Source organism: Mandrillus leucophaeus, unplaced genomic scaffold, assembly GCF_000951045.1.
Source record: "Mandrillus leucophaeus isolate KB7577 unplaced genomic scaffold, Mleu.le_1.0 Scaffold1421, whole genome shotgun sequence".
NCBI lineage: Eukaryota > Metazoa > Chordata > Mammalia > Primates > Cercopithecidae > Mandrillus > Mandrillus leucophaeus.
The window spans coordinates 503,347-519,798 of NW_012101390.1; the positions used below are offsets into that span (position 1 = coordinate 503,347).

At 36.5% G+C, this 16,452-nt stretch overlaps 1 protein-coding gene across 1 annotated transcript in view; it reads left to right on the forward strand.

Annotated features, from left to right (window-relative positions):
* Nucleotides 1–16,452, forward strand: part of GABRA3 (gamma-aminobutyric acid (GABA) A receptor, alpha 3) — a 302,277-nt gene that overhangs the window by 275,693 nt on the left and 10,132 nt on the right. Inside the window, exon 9 of the mRNA XM_011974177.1 lies at nt 6,454–6,665. Coding sequence (XP_011829567.1) covers nt 6,454–6,665 — 212 coding nt within the window. The remainder of the gene's footprint in view (nt 1–6,453; nt 6,666–16,452) is intronic.

Here is a 16,452-nt window from a genome sequence, read left to right on the forward strand (position 1 = left end):
TTTGTATTTTTAGTAGAGACAGGGTTTCAACATGTTGGCCAGGCTGATCTCCAACTCCTGACTTCAGATGATCTGCCCGCCTCAACCTCCCAAAGCGCTGGGATTACAGGTGTGAGCCACAGCACCCAGCCGAAACCATTCTTTTAAGCTAATGTCTTGACGTGAGCTTAAAAGAAATTAAAGGAAATACACAGGGGCCCAAACGAAAGAAGAAACTGAAAATGGAGTGTTAATCACATGAACTGGTACTGTTATGGCAGGAAGATAAGCAGATGGACTCCTGGTCTTGGTAAACAAGAGTTTGACTTTTAAATTTATATAAGAAAGACATTTACAACTAAGATTGTGGTAGGCGGAATAATGGTCCCCGAAGATACCCATATTCTAGTTCCTGGAACTTGGGAGTGTGATCTATACAGCAAAAATAAATTTGTGGTTGTGATTAAATAAAAGATCTTGAGATGGAGAGATTATTCTGAATTATCTGGAATGGGGCCTAAATGCAATCACAATATCCTTACAAGAATCAGGTAGAGGGAGATTTGACTGTGGAGGAGAAAGCAGTGTGATGACAGAAGGAGGAAAGATTTGAACATGCTCTGCTGTTGGATTTGAAGAAAGAGGAAGGGGATCATGAGTGAAGGAATCTGTCATATAGCTGTAGAAGCTGAAAAAGATAATAGATTATTCCTTTAGAGCCTCCAGAGGGAGTGCAACCCTGCTAACACCTTGACACTGGACCAGTGAAACTAATTTCAGACTTCTAGCATCAAGAATTGTAAGAAGACATTTAGTTGTTTTAAGCAACTAAATTTGTGATAATTTGTTACATAAACCAAAGGAAATTAATACAAGGACACTTCCCATAAATTCAATATCATTGAAGAGTTATGCTTGCAATGCAAGAGAGTACTAGAAAAATACACTTACCAGTGCAGAGAGACAATAAAGAAGCATATTTCTTTTGGCCTGGGCTTTGTGTGAAATATGAGATCCCTTGATAATTCATTTGCTAATTCAAACTTGGCCTCACGTTAATTTAGAATTTATATTTACATTAATTGCATTGATGTGAGAACCTGCAAGTTAAAATGTTAATGTAAAAAGTGATTGCAGAATTTTTTATGTAAGAAAAAAAGCAAGAATAGCCAATATATCCTTCTAAAAAAGAACGAAGTAGAGAGACTGGGAGTGGCAGCTCATGCCTGTAATCCCAGCACTTTGAGAGGCTGAAGTGGGAGTACTGCTTGAGCCCAGGAGTTCAAGACCAGCCTGGGCAACATAGGGAGACCTCGTCTTAAATTCTTTCTTTTTAATTAGCCAGATGTGGTGGCACATCCCTGTGGTCCCAGCTACTTGGGAGGCTGAGGTGAGAGGATTGCTTGGGCCTGGGAGGTTGAGGCTGCCATGAGCCACGATCATGCCACTGCACTCCAGCCTGGCTGACAGAGTGAGACCCTGTCTCAAAAGATTTTTAAAGAAAATAAGAAAGCCTAAAATACAGTCATATATATGGAAACTTGATTTATGATAAAGATGGCACTGCAGAGAATTAACTTGAGATTGATCATGGATTTAAATATAAAAGTTAAAAATATGATTCACTTAGAAGAAAATATAAGGCAATATCTGTGCACCCTTTGGTAGACAGAAATTCCTTAGTTCACAAAAACATAGTAACAATAAGGAAAAGAACTAATAAATTGGACTTAATCAAAATTAAAAATTTCTTCTCATCAAAGGATAACATTAAGATAATGAAATGGCAAGCTATAGCCTGAGATAAAGCACACTGTATCTGTGCAGACCTAAAACATATATTTTGAAATATTTACATATTCTGAAAATATAAAAAGCTCCTAAAATTCAATAATAAAAGGTCAAAGAATCCAATTTTTAAAATGGGCAAAAGATGTGAACAGATACTTCACCGAAGAATATATACAAATGCCCATAATCATGTAAAAGGATCCTTAACATCATTTTTTTTTTGAATTAGGGAAATGTAAACGAAAACCTCATGGTGACATCACTTTAAATACTAGAATGGCTAAAATAAGCACTGACTGTATGAAATGGTAACAGTGGCTTATTCGTTAAACAATACATTTAGAATAAAATACTGGAACATAATGTAATATATATCTGTTGAGATGGGGATATATGGAGATAAAATGTTCCAAGGACTTTCACTATTAGAGAAAAGTGTTAAAGTATCAATTAACATTATTTATTTTATTTTATTTTTTGAGGCGGGTCTTGCCCTGTTACCCAGGCTAGAGTGCAGTGGTTCCATCTCAGCTCACTGCAACCTCCACCTCCTGGATTCAAGCAATTCTCCTGCATCAGCCTCCCGAGTAGCTGGGACTACAGGCATGCGCCACCATGCCTGGTTAATTTTTGTATTTTTAGTTGAGAGGGGTTTTCACCATGTTGGCCAGGCTGGTCTCAAACTCCTGACCTTGTGATCCACCTGCCTCAGCCTCCCAAAGGGCTGGGATTCCAGGCAGGAGCCACCATGCCCGGCCTAAAGTTATTTTATTTTATTTTTTAAGTCAAGGATGCATGCTGACTGAAACTCTCATACATCTGCTGGGAAAGTTAAATGGTAAAATTACTTTAGAAAACAGTTTGGCAATGCCATATATAGTTAAACATATGCTTACTATATAATCCTGTAATTCCATTATTTAGGTATGATCAAGAGAAATGAAAGCATATACTCACACACACTTATATGTAAATCATCCCAGTATCTTTATTCACAATAGTTAAATACTGGAAACAATCCAGATATCCATTACTGGGTGAATGAATAAACAAATTAGGTAGATTGCATTGGGAGTTATACCTGATGTAAATGACGAGTTGATGGGTGCTGACGAGTTGATGGGTGCAGCACACCAACATGGCACAAGTATACATATGTAACAAACCTGCACGTTATGCACATGTACCCTAGAACTTAAAGTATAAAAAAAAAAAAAAAAAAAACAAATTAGGTAATATCAATACAATGGAATGCTGCTGTGAAATTAACAGGAACAACCCACAGATAGATGCAATAACATGAATAAACCTAAAAATATGCTGAGTGGAGGAAGCCAGACACAATTGAGTACATACCGTAAAATATTTATACGAAACTCTAAGAGAAAAATCTAATCCATAGAAAATGAAAGCACATCACTGGTTACCTAAGACCAAGGAGGGGATGGTATGGGCACAAAGGAACCTTTGGGGAGATGGGAGTATTCTATAGATGATACTTATGAGAAAGGGCAGAAAGGGGTATCACCAGATGGTAGATGTCTCAAAGGAGCACAGGTTACAACAACACTGTGATCTGGTAATGGTCTAAGAAGTGCTAGACATCAAAGAAAATATGGATTGTACCTCTTGAGCTCTTGATTCTGAATTATCAACCACATTTTGAGAACCAAAACAGTGTATTCAAGAGGAGAGTCAGGTTTCAGTTAAGGCCAAAAGGGGTTTATGCATTCAGAGAAGAGGTTGAGAAAATAGGTGGACTCACTAAGTCATAGAGTGGCAGAGTTAGGCAGTAAGAAGAGTTTGTGATAAAAGGTTCATAAGGGTATGGGTGGTAGGGTCAGATAGGACTTTGTAAAACAGAATTAAGCCTGACTGAAAGTGAATTAACAAATATCCTTGCCCTTGTGGTGGTGTCTGAGGTAAACAGATATATGAAATGTGATTAATTCTGATTATTTCCTAAGGGGAGAATGGGTACTCATTTTGAATGCTGTAGTCTGAAATACCTAAATTTTTTATCCTTAGGACCTAACTCTGTATAAGGCACAAAACAGATGGTTAGCAATGTTGGAGAAAAGAAGACAATAAGAGCTACATTCATCATAATAATAATATATTTAATAATTACTGCAAGAAAAGTACGTTATTAACTCTGATGGGAACAAATATGGTATAGTGGGCTACTTAGCTGTGCCTGAGAATTAAAGTCCTTTCCACTCATCACAGATGTGGTTTGGTATAAGAGATACATGTCATCACGTAAGTGCACTAGAAGTGCTCAAAGGAGACGAGGGAGGACAGTCAGTTCTACCTGAGCCTTTTCAGAAATATTTTTCTAGTCTTGAAAGAGAAGCACTGGTGACAGGCTGAATATCTTTTAAAATGCCAAGAATCTCTTCGTCCATCCATGAAGTGTACCAAAGGCTTGATTGAGGGCCCTACCAGCTCTGACTAGCTAAGAGCTTTCAAAAAGGTGACGGTTTTAATTAAGCCCTAGAGACTAGAACTCTAGAAATCTCTACTGAGATATGGCACAGAAACACTTACGTTGCAATACAGTTCTCTCCATCTAAGCACTAGCAGCACACTGCTATGAATGTGTCAGAGTGGACAACTGCATTTGCTAATAACCATTAATGAAGTAGCTTGTTTCTCCCATTAAGTAACTCCTTGCTTGATATGATATGAAGGTTTTCAAGGCCTGGATCCATTCTCAGAGACTACCAGGTTACAGATTCAGAGTTTGTTAATAAGTATTAGCTATGTGGCAGATTCCTTACACGGCTTAAAATGTGTTTTGACTAATCACCCTTGATTACTCCCCGCCTAGTTGGTGCAAAGGTACTCCTTTAGGGTATTTCTGTTGAAATTGTAGAGTCTTTTGCAGTCTGGATTTTCATTTATATAGCAAATATATAAGTAAGGTACTACAGCAGACCAAGATAGAAAAGGAAGCCCCAGAGGCTTCAGCACACATGGTTGACCCTCTGGGTAAAGTTAATGGACACAGTGCCTTCTCTGCTTGATTTCGCATATAGCCTCTTTTGCCTCATTAGGAATTCATTCCATGTCCCGCTTGACCCAGGCTAAGGAGGCTCACTTTCTGCATCCTCTTCAGCATGCCAATGCTCAGAAAGACATTCTGACCATTTCCCCTTCCTCAAGTTTGAATGACTTTGTACATCTACTGCTTTATCAAAATCCTGGGGGACAGAGACAGTAGGGAATATTCATAAATGAGCAAAATGGAGACACAGAGAGAATAAAGAAATTGCCTAAGATACAAAGCAAGTAAGTGGGAGCACTCAGAACATCTAACTTCTAATGTAGTACTCATTGAGACTAGGAACACATTGCTAGCAATTGTAAAATTATTATGATAATATTGTTGTTAACACTAATTATACTATTATAATTAATTATATAGTATGACAACACTATTGTTCAAACAACAGTAAAGACAATAGTCATGTTAATTACAGAAGCTACTATTTATGGAATGATTACTCTGTGTCAGGTATACTATAGACTATATATATATATATATAATCTTCAATCCCCAACAAATCTCTGTATTATCTGGTGTTATCACCCCCCTTTTACACACGATAAACTGAGGCTGTCTGGGGTAAAACACCTTATTCAAGGTCATATTACTAGTAAGTGAGGTTGCCCAGTTTTCAGCCTAGTTCATTCTGACTCTAAAGCTTATACTGTTAATCACAATTTTATATATATAAATATATATATATATATATTCACATGCATAACTAAAATATGAAAAGATTAGAAAAAACGTAAAATATAATTTAAACGTAAATAAAATTTAGCCTTGAATTTAGAATAACACTCCCCCCAAAAAAGAATCAATTGATCTAAAGACAAGCTTGGATTTGGCAAAAACTCCCGAGAAACAGATTTCAGAATAGTTTTCATCGTTCACAAAGCCCAGTAGGGACCTAGGGTGTGATGCAGCTACAGAACCACTTTCCACAATAGTTTGCTGCATTATCAGAAGAGTGTCCAAAATTAAGGAAGTAAGCATCCTACTGAATTCTGACCATGTCCTGAGTCTTGGGCTCAGTTCTAGGCTATTCAGGAAAAAAAAAGCCAGGATAGGAAAGGAAGTAAACAAGAAAAGGAGTTCATGAGGTGAACATGAATCTCCATGTTCATTCTGAAGATGAGTAGTTTCGCAAGGAACCATAGCCCTTTTTAAGTCTCTGAAGGCCGGTTCTGTAGAGTAAGGAGCAGATTTTTTTCCTTGCATGGCCACAGAAGAAACTCCAAGATCGGTCTGTGGGCCAGTAGCTAGAAGAAGCCAGATTTCAGTTCGTGAGCTAGTTTTTCTCTAATTAAAATGCTCTCTTACAATGAAATGGGCTACCTGCTCTTCAATGAAAATATTTAAGCAGAAGCTAGAGGACAACAATTAAATGTAATCCATTGCAGATGCCTATATAGTCTTCTGCCAAGTGGGATGGGCTGGTTACTAGGTGGACCCATCAGATTTGATAGTCTGGTGTTTTTTTTGTTTTTGTTTTTTAATTTAATTTTATTTTAAAAGGGTCATTTTGAGTGGGGTAAAGCTTCTCCTTTCAAATAGGTAATCAGTGATTTCATCAAATAAGTTCTCAAAGTCTTTCAGTTGCAACTGGTTCTCATCTTTTCTCTCCTCAGGTGTCACCACTGTGCTTACCATGACCACCTTGAGTATCAGTGCCAGAAATTCTTTACCTAAAGTGGCATATGCGACGGCCATGGACTGGTTCATAGCCGTCTGTTATGCCTTTGTATTTTCTGCACTGATTGAATTTGCCACTGTCAACTATTTCACCAAGCGGAGTTGGGCTTGGGAAGGCAAGAAAGTACCAGAGGCCCTGGAGATGAAGGTGAGATATAGCAAAAGAGGAACTGAGAAGCACCCCCTGAGAGACCTGTATTGGGACCAGGAGTGGGCAGTCTATAGCCTGCAAGAACTGGGCAGGGCTATGTGCTATTCACTGGGGTCATCAATCCAATTCTCAACTGGAGTGCTTCTTGGCAACCTGGCATGTTGTCTAAGGGCAAAGAAAAGAGGGCAGGTATCATGGAGAATTGATGTCTTGTGGTGAAGGATCAAACCTAAATGTGATGCTGCTAGATTCAAGGGGGACCCATTGGTACTTACAAAGTCGCTCAAAGGCTTGGACTCTATCTTCAACCCAGAGTACAATCTCTAAGGCCACCTCTGCCCCTCTTTCCAGTATATTCAAATTATAGTCAAAACAAAATGATCATTTTTCCTTCTGTGTCTGCTTATTTTGTATTCTGTACCTGAGATGCTGTTTGTTTTTTCCCCTGCCTGCTAAAGACCTACTCATTCTTTAAGACTCAACTGAAATGTTGCTTTCTCCATAGAGCCTTTCTGGAATCATTCACAGATTTACCTTTTCTTGAGGCATGGGTGATTCTGATATTAAAATAATTTATTTGTATTAGTTTTTGTCTTCCTCTCACTAGACTTGAACATTTTGAGGGCAGGGGCTTGTCTACATCTTATTTCTAGCTAGCCAATATCCTTGCATAGCATCTGACTCACAGTAAAAGCTGAATAAATGTTGACTGGATTGGTGCATTGATGGGAATGAAGAAGAGAGATTAAAATCATTAAACCAACTACATTGATAGGAATAAAACGTGAACACAGTGAAATCAAGATTGTTGTCCCTGGCTGCTTTAAATAAGTTCAGGTCGCTAGAACTAGGTGAAGATTATCAAAATATGCTAAGAGGAACTGGCAAATGTGATCTCAGGACCATCCTGGTACTCCTCAAATAATCATGGAGAAGAGAAATGGTAATGATTTTTCAAATTGGGAGAAAATATGTATTGCATAGAGTATAGATTGATGAGTTGGCAAAATTTTTGAATAATTTTTACTTATTTAGATAAAATTTATTAACTCCTTGCTATAAATTATGAAGAAATAAGTGTAGTTCTACTTCCTTAATCTACTCTATCTACCATAGGATTTTTTTCGTTGGTTTTATTGTACTTAATCTAGTTGTTACCTTTGTACCCTTAAAATATATTTATTCCTCTATAACTTGGTTTATCAGCTAGGAACAGGGTCTGTTAGCCCCCCACCCACGATGAATATAAGGAAATCAGTACACCCCCACTCCTACCTCTTCTTCTCTCTACCAGTTCCTGTCATCTCCTTACTTCTGTTTGCTATACTACTATTGCTCCATTATTACGTTTTATAACACTTATATCCTTCCATGCTATTGTAAATCTTATAATTGTTCAGTCATAGTTCTACATTTAAATGGGTTCTTTTCTTAAAATCGTCCTTGTATCTATCATTTCTGTTCATTGTATATTTACATCAATTCCTTTTTTTAACTTTTAAGTTCAGGGGTACAAGTGCAGATTTGTTATATAGGTAAGCTTGTGTCATATGGGTTGGCTGTATGCTGTACAGATTATTTTATCACACAGATATTAGGCCTAGTATTCATGAGTTATTTTTAATGATCCTCTCCCTCCTTCTTCCCCCCACTTTCCCAAAGGCCCCAGTATGTGTTGTTTCCCTCTACGTGTCCATATGATCTCATCATTTAGCTAACTTCTATACGTTTCTTTAAGATGGTCTCATGGGAACCATATTTTCTTCTGTTTTGAATGTATAAAATCAATGTCTATTGTGTTTATACTTAAATAATAGTTGAGCTGTTGTACAATCCATGGGTCACATTCTCTTTCTCTGATGACTCCGTTAAGACATTAATTACAATACTCAATTGGTCATTTTCTTCCTTTTGTAACAAAGTTTGTATTAGTACCATGATAGTTAGTCTTCAATTATTACTTGAAGTTGCATTAGAGAAATTTTTTACTACCCTTGTTATGTATGGAAGTATCATTTGGGGGAGTAACTGAGAGAGTTGGCAGGATAGTAATGAGTAGCTGAGAATGAGTAGTAGAGAGTAGTTTGAGCATCACTTGTTGTCTATATAATCTCTTATGAGTAGTCTTCCCTGGAGTTGTGATTCTACTTCTGACTAGTAAGAACTTTCCCTTGTTCACAGGAAATCCCTCTATGTTGATACAGGTGTCTGTGTGCATGTCTCTGTGTGTGTTTGTGTATGTGCTTGTGCATGTGTATGCGTGTATAGTGTTATATTCTTTAATCTTCCAGTCTCTGTCTCCTCTGCCACTAAGTGGTAGTCAGAGTTCCAGGATGTTCTCATTACCAGCTTGAAAACTGATTTTATTTCAAAACAGGGATTGTTTCTTTCCTTTGTCAGGTCATGCCACACACTTTTGGGACACTATCCTTGACCAGAAATCTGGAGCAGCAGGTATCCTCAGTGTCATCTTCACCCTGATCTGATTTTCACTGCACTTCACTTTCACTTTCACTTCACTTAGGAGCCCTTACTTTTTGGGATTAAGGTTATAAAAGCTATTAAGTTTCACCAAAGATAGAGTTTTGGCTTTTATTTCTCATCTTACTGTTTTTGGTTGGTTCCAGAGAGGAAAAGTGAACAAAGATATCCTTACTCTGATATATATATATATTTTTAAATTTATTTATTATTATTATACTTTAAGTTGTAGGGTACATGTGCATAACGTGCAGGTTTGTTACATGTGTATACTTGTGCCATGTTGCTGTGCTGCACCCATCAACTCATCATTTACATCAGGTATAACTCCCAATGCAATCCCTCCCCCCTCCCCCCTCCCCATGATACGCCCCGGTGTGTGATGTTCTCCTTCCTGAGTCCAAGTGACTGGAAGTTCCCTAAAATATATTATTAAACAGATAGATATTTTAGGAGCAGTTAGCAACAATCAGTGATATACAGCTTGAGTTCACTAATAAAAAATTATATCAAACTAACCTCATGGGCATTTATCAACAGTTTATTGGACTAGTGAACCAGAAAATGTCATAGATTTTAATAAAACATTTGACTAACTTTTTAAAAATTATACCTCCATGAAGAAAAGGAAGCAGGCTGGATGTGGTGGTGGCAGATTGCTTTAGCTCAGGAATTTGAGACCAGCCTGGGCAACACGGTAAAATACCATCTCAAAAAGAAATTAATAATTATCTGGGCGTGGGTGCACATGTCTGTAGTCCCAACTAGTCAGGAGGCTGAGGTGGGAGGATCAGCTGAGCTCGGGAAGTTCGGACTACAGTGAGCCAAAATCGCACCACTGCACTCCAGCCTGGGCAACAGAGTGAGACGATGTCAAATTAAAAAAAGGAGAGAGAGAGGAGAGAGAGAGAGATAAAGGAAAGAAGGAAGGAAGGTGAAAAAATAGTACAATTAGGCTGATGTAGTTGGTTGACCAATTCAAATCAAATAGAATTAACTGATGGTGCTGGGTGCAGTGGCTCACACCTGTAATCCCAACACTTTGGGAGGCCAAAGCAGGCAGATCACTTGAGGTCAGGAGTTCAAGACCAGCCTGGCCAACATGGCGGAACCCCATCTCTACAAAAGTACAAAAAATAGCCGGGCATGATGGCATACTACTTGGGAGGCTGAGACGGGAGAATCACGTGAACCCGGGAGGTGGAGGTTGCAGTAAGTCGAGATTGTGCCACTGCACTCCAGCCTGGGCAACAGAGAGAGGCTCTGTCTATAAATAAATAAATAAATAAATAAATAAATAAACTGATGGAATGATAGACACCAAACTGAATGGAGGTCCCTGCGGATACACTACAGGACTTTGTCTTTGACCCTACTTTTTCTTTTTCTTTTTTTTTTTGATTTATCTTATTATTATTATTATTATTATTATTATTATACTTTAAGTTCTAGGGTACATGTGCATAACATGCAGGTTTGTTACATATGTATACTTGTGCCATGTTGGTGTGCTGCACCCATCAACTCATCAGCACCCATCAACTCATCATTTACATCAGGTATAACTCCCAATGCAATCCCTCCCCCCTCCCCCCTCCCCATGATAGGCCCCGGTGTGTGATGTTCCCCTTCCCGAGTCCAAGTGATCTCATTGTTCAGTTCCCACCTATGAGTGAGAACATGCAGTGTTTGGTTTTCTGTTCCTGTGATAGTTTGCTGAGAATGATGGTTTCCAGCTGCATCCATGTCCCTACAAAGGACACAAACTCATCCTTTTTTATGGCTGCATAGTATTCCATGGTGTATATGTGCCACATTTTCTTAATCCAGTCTGTCACTGATGGACATTTGGGTTGATTCCAAGTCTTTGCTATTATGAACAGTGCCACAATAAACATACGTGTGCATGTGTCTTTATAGCAGCATGATTTATAATCCTTTGGGTATATACCCAGTAATGGGATGGCTGGGTCATATGATACTTCTAGTTCTAGATCCTTGAGGAATCACCATACTGTTGCTTTTTCAAATGTTGTTATTAATGACTCAGATGAAGACATATAGGGTAGAAGACTCAAATTTATAAGCTGGTATTAATGAATATTGGTTGGGGAATGAGTATTTTCTGAATTAGGAATCAAATAGGATTTCTAATTTGAAAGGACAAGCTGAAATTAAAATATTAACATTTGCTAAATCAAATATAAATTCTTACACATAGGTACAAAAATAGATATGGGATTAAAAAGCGTAACAATTAAACATTGAAAATAAAATGCTAGGATATGAAGAAAATGCAAACTAATGTACACCTACTTTGTGGTACAACTCTTGAAAAGCTCAATTTGATTTGGGTCTGAGTTAAGAATCACCTAGAACTAGTGAGGAGATAAGCCCTTTTTATTTTGTGCTGTTGGGCCCATAATTGGAGTACACTGTTCCAGTTTGGTTACTACACTAGAGGAGGGACAAATGCCTCAGGAGGATGATTATTGCTATTTTCAGATACCTGCAAGGCTTCCATGATGTTTTATAAAAAATGAGACAGATTTTTTTTTTATGGCCAGCAAGAGGAGTGGAAGTGGTTTGAAGACAGAGAGAGGACTCAAATAGATTGTTAGAAACTCTAGAGCTAGACATCAGAAATGATGACCATTTCTCCATTTAAAAAGTGCTAAAACTTTAAATAGAGAGAACAAAAAGAATATTATAAAACTATTTTGCAAAGATAGTGATCTGTCTTCCTCTTTAGTCTCTCTCTATGGTCAGTCCCTTTAAGTTATCTCAAGAAGCATATTATGAGAATTGAAAAAAAGTATGGAATGCACAAAAATGGATCTCTAATGCACAGGTGCTATGCTTTGTCTGCACTGCTACAATGTGGAGCAACTAATAGATCAACAGAAAAAAACTTGAGGTGCATTGGAAGTGAAAATATTAGAATTTAATAATAACTAATTTTCTTTTTTCTTCCATTAGAGAGACATATTAAACCTTTTTGCTTCCTAAAGCTAGAATGGGTGAGCATAAAACAGTTTTAAAATAATATAACTGATTTTAAAATTTATTTGTGATCTGTATTATGATCAGGCATTAGATAAAATGTGAGAGGAAACATTATAAAGGAAAAAAAGAAGATATGGAAATAAAACCTCATTTTCTAATGAAGATAACTCACTACCCTGTAACCGCACTCTAGAAAATAGATGAACTGTGGATTTTTGATGATCAACCACATGTTTTTATCACTGCTTCCTTTGAAGATTCCGCTAAAATGGAATAAAACAGGTATAAAACCAAAAGGTGAGCAGGACAAGGGACGTCAGTCAGACAAGAGATATTAATACATCTATAGAAGAATGAACATGGATGGAGGTTGTAACAACTGATTTATCAAACTGCAGTAAAACATAACCCTGGAGAAATTCAGTGTTAAGAAGCGCTAAATACAATAGAGAACAAAACAAAAGTCTGTGTACAGAGTAGTTGAGACTCCAGAGCCTGCTCAATATGTGAAATGTCTCTAACCAGATGTATACTCTCCAGGAAAAAAACAGCAGGGTTGCTCTTCTAAAGAAACTGAGCATCCCCAAAGGAAAATTTTTGCATACTAACATTTTGAAGTACTGCCTCAAAATGACCTACTTTACCTAATCATCCTAAATCACAGCCCACCAATCAACAAGCTCGGGTTAGCTACATGAGCAAACAGACATCTTCTCTGTTGCCAAATAATACTGGGATATCAAGGATCACCAATTAAAAGTTTGCAATGTGAAAGAGAATAGCAAAGATTAAAACAAAAACAAACAGGCAAACAAACTAAAAAGGAACACCTCACCTTGAAGGGAGGGGACAGACATAATTTAGGAAATTAAAGAGAATGTAAGAAAAACAAAACTTTTACTTTAGATTTGTAAATATATAATATTAATAAAATAAGAACAGGATGCTATACAAAAAGAAATTAGAGAATAAGGAAGAGGTATTGAAATTAAAAAGAATTGCCAAAATTAAAGTTTCAATAGAGAAGTAGGAAAATAAATTAAAGGAAATCAATCTATAAGTAGGGCATTAAAAAAAGAATGTGAAAGGAAAAGTAAGAGATCTAGGAATGAAACCAGGAAGTTCATCCAAATTTAAAAAGAAAAATTATATCAAGTATCTTTCCCAACCACAATAGTATGAAACTAGAAAGCAATAAAGAGAATAATTTTGGATAATTCACAAATACATGGAAATTAAACAACATTCTCCTGAACAACCAATAAGTCAAAGGAGAAATTAAAAGGGAAATTTAATGTATCTTGAGAAAAAAATAGGCATACAATGTACCAAAACTTATGAGATGCAGCCAAAGCAGTTCTAAGAAGAAGGAAGGTTATAGCAAGAAACACCTACATCAAAAAAGAATAAAGATCTCAAATAAGCAATCTAACTTTATGCCTTGAGGAACCAGAAAAAGAAGAACTAAGCCCAAAGTTACTAGAAAGAAGCAAAGAATAAAGATCAGAGCAGAAATACATGAAATCAGGAATTTAAAAAACAATAGAAAAGATCATTAAAACTAAGACGTGTTTTTTTCCAAAAGATAAACAAAATAGACAAACCTTTAGACTAAGAAAAAAGAGAGAAGACTCAAATACAAAGAATAAAAAATGAAAGAGGAGATGTTAACAACTGATATCACAGAAAAACAAAGGATCATAACAGATTACTATAAACAATTATATGCCAACAAACTGATAATCTAGAAGTAATAGATAAATTCCTAGACATACATCACCTGCTAAGACTGAATCATGAGGAAATGGAATATCTGAACAGACCAATAATTAGTAAGGAGCTGAATCAGTAACAAAAAGTCTCCCATCAAAGAAAAGCCCAGGACCTGATGCCTTCACTGCTGAATTCTACCAAGCACTTAAAGAAGAACTAATACCAATCATTCTCAAATCCTTCCAAAAAAATGAAAAGGGAATACTTCCAAACTCATTTTATATGGCCAGCATTACCCTCATACCAAAGACAGGCAAATATACTACAAGAAAAGAAAATTACAGGTCAATATCCCCGATGAACAAAGTAGATGTAAAAATCCTCAGCAAAATTCTAGCAAACCAAAGTTAACAGTACATTAAAAGAATGATTCCCCAGAACTTCTTAATAAATAAATATATGTGTGTATATGTGTGTGTGTGTGTGTGTGTGTGTGTGTGTAATGGCTGTAAGGGCTAAATCGTAAACTTAAAAAAATTATTCACCTTGACCACGTGGGATTTATCCCATAGTATAACATGTGCAAATATATAAATATGCTACACCACATTAACAGAATGAAGTCCAAAACCAGTTCGTCATCTCAATAGATGCAGAAAAAGCATTTGACAAAATTCAACATTCTTTCATGATAAAAGAAAAACCTGTCAACTAATTAGATATACAAGAAATGTACCTCATCACAATAAAGGCCATATATGACAAACCCACAGCTAACATTATACTCAATTGTAAAAAGTTAAAAGCTTTTTCTCTAAGTTAGTAACAAGACAAGCATGTCCACTCTCACTGCAGTATTGGAAGACCTATCCAGAGCAATTCAACAAGAGAAAGAAATAAAAGGTATCCAAATTGGAAAGGAAGAAGTCAAATTGTCCCTGCATATGGATGGCCTGATCTTATATATAGAAAACCCTAAAGACCCTACAAAACAAACAAACAAACAAACAAAAACCTGTTAGAACAGATGTGATGGCAGGCTCCTGTAGTCCCACCTACTTGGGAAGCTGAGGCAGGAGAATGTTGTGAACCCGGGAGGCAGAGCTTGCAGCAAGCTGAGATCTGCCACCACACTCCATCCCAGCCTGAGCGACAGAGCGAGACTCCGTCTCAAAAAAACAAACAAACAAAAAACAACAACAACAACAAAAAAAAACCAAAAGAAAAGAAAAGAAAAAAAGTTGAACTCACAGAAGCAGAAAGTAGAATGGTGGTTTGGTGGTTACTGGGGACCGGAAGTCAAGGGTAGTTGTTGTAGTAAAATACAAAATTTTACTTAGATAAGAATAAGTTCAAGAGACCTATTGTACAACAAGGTGACTGTAGTTAATAGCAATGTTCTGTACTCTTGAAGACTGCTAAGAGTAGATTTTAAATGTTCTAATCACAGAAAATGATAACTGTGTGAGGCAATGCATATGTTAATTAGCTCAATATAGCCATTCCATAACGTACACATATTTCAAAACATCATTTTGTACATGATAAATATATGCAATTTCATCTGTCAATTAAAAATGAATGAATAGAAATAAAAATTATAAAAAGTGAAGTACTAAAGTGACAACTGCGCAGCAGGCAAATTTGCAAAGGAACCAGTCCAGTTTGGAGATGGATACTAGAGGGATTTATATAGTCATTTATAATGTTATCACCACTGGTTATTGATAGAACTAAAAATTTTGCTATAATTGTAGTAGAGGATTCAGGAAGGGTTACATTTGTGAAACAAATCATTATTTATCATGAAAAGACAACTGGTAGTAAGCAAAACTGGTAGCAGTATAAATATATTGTATAAAAGTATAGAAATAACTATTAGAAGTATTAATATCACCTAAGAGAATTAAAAATAAACACCTACAAGGGGCTGGACAATGGGTTTGGGTGCATTGGGGTAAGGGTTTCTTGATTTTAATAAGTTATCAACTTCAATTTTTTAAACTATGTCCATTACTACTTTAAGTTATTCAACATCAAAAATAATAAAAGGAAAGTTAAGTGAAAAAACAAATCTCAACATTTAAAAAGAGGAAAATTATTCTTAGAACCATTTGCAAAATTTATATAACTTCTTGTATAAATTTTGCAAAAAAATAGTAATGCTTGGACTCTCTTTTTTTGTTTTCAAATGGTGCTGGGAAAATTGGCTAGCCATAAATAGAAAGCTGAAAATGGATCCTTTCCTTACTCATTATACGAAAATTAATTCAAGATGGATTAAAGACTTAAATGTTAGACCTAAAACCACAAAAACCCTAGAAGAAAACCTAGGTAATACCATTCAGGACATAGGCATGGGCAAGGACTTCATGTCTAAAACACCAAAAGCAACGGCAACAAAAGCCAAAATTGACAAATGGGATCTTATTAAACTAAAGAGCTTCTGCACAGCAAAAGAAACTACCTTCAGAGTGAACAGGAAACCTACAGAATGGGAGAAAAGTTTTGCAATCTACTCATCTGACAAAGGGCTAATATCCAGAACCTATAAAGAACTCAATCAAATTTACAAGAAAAAAAC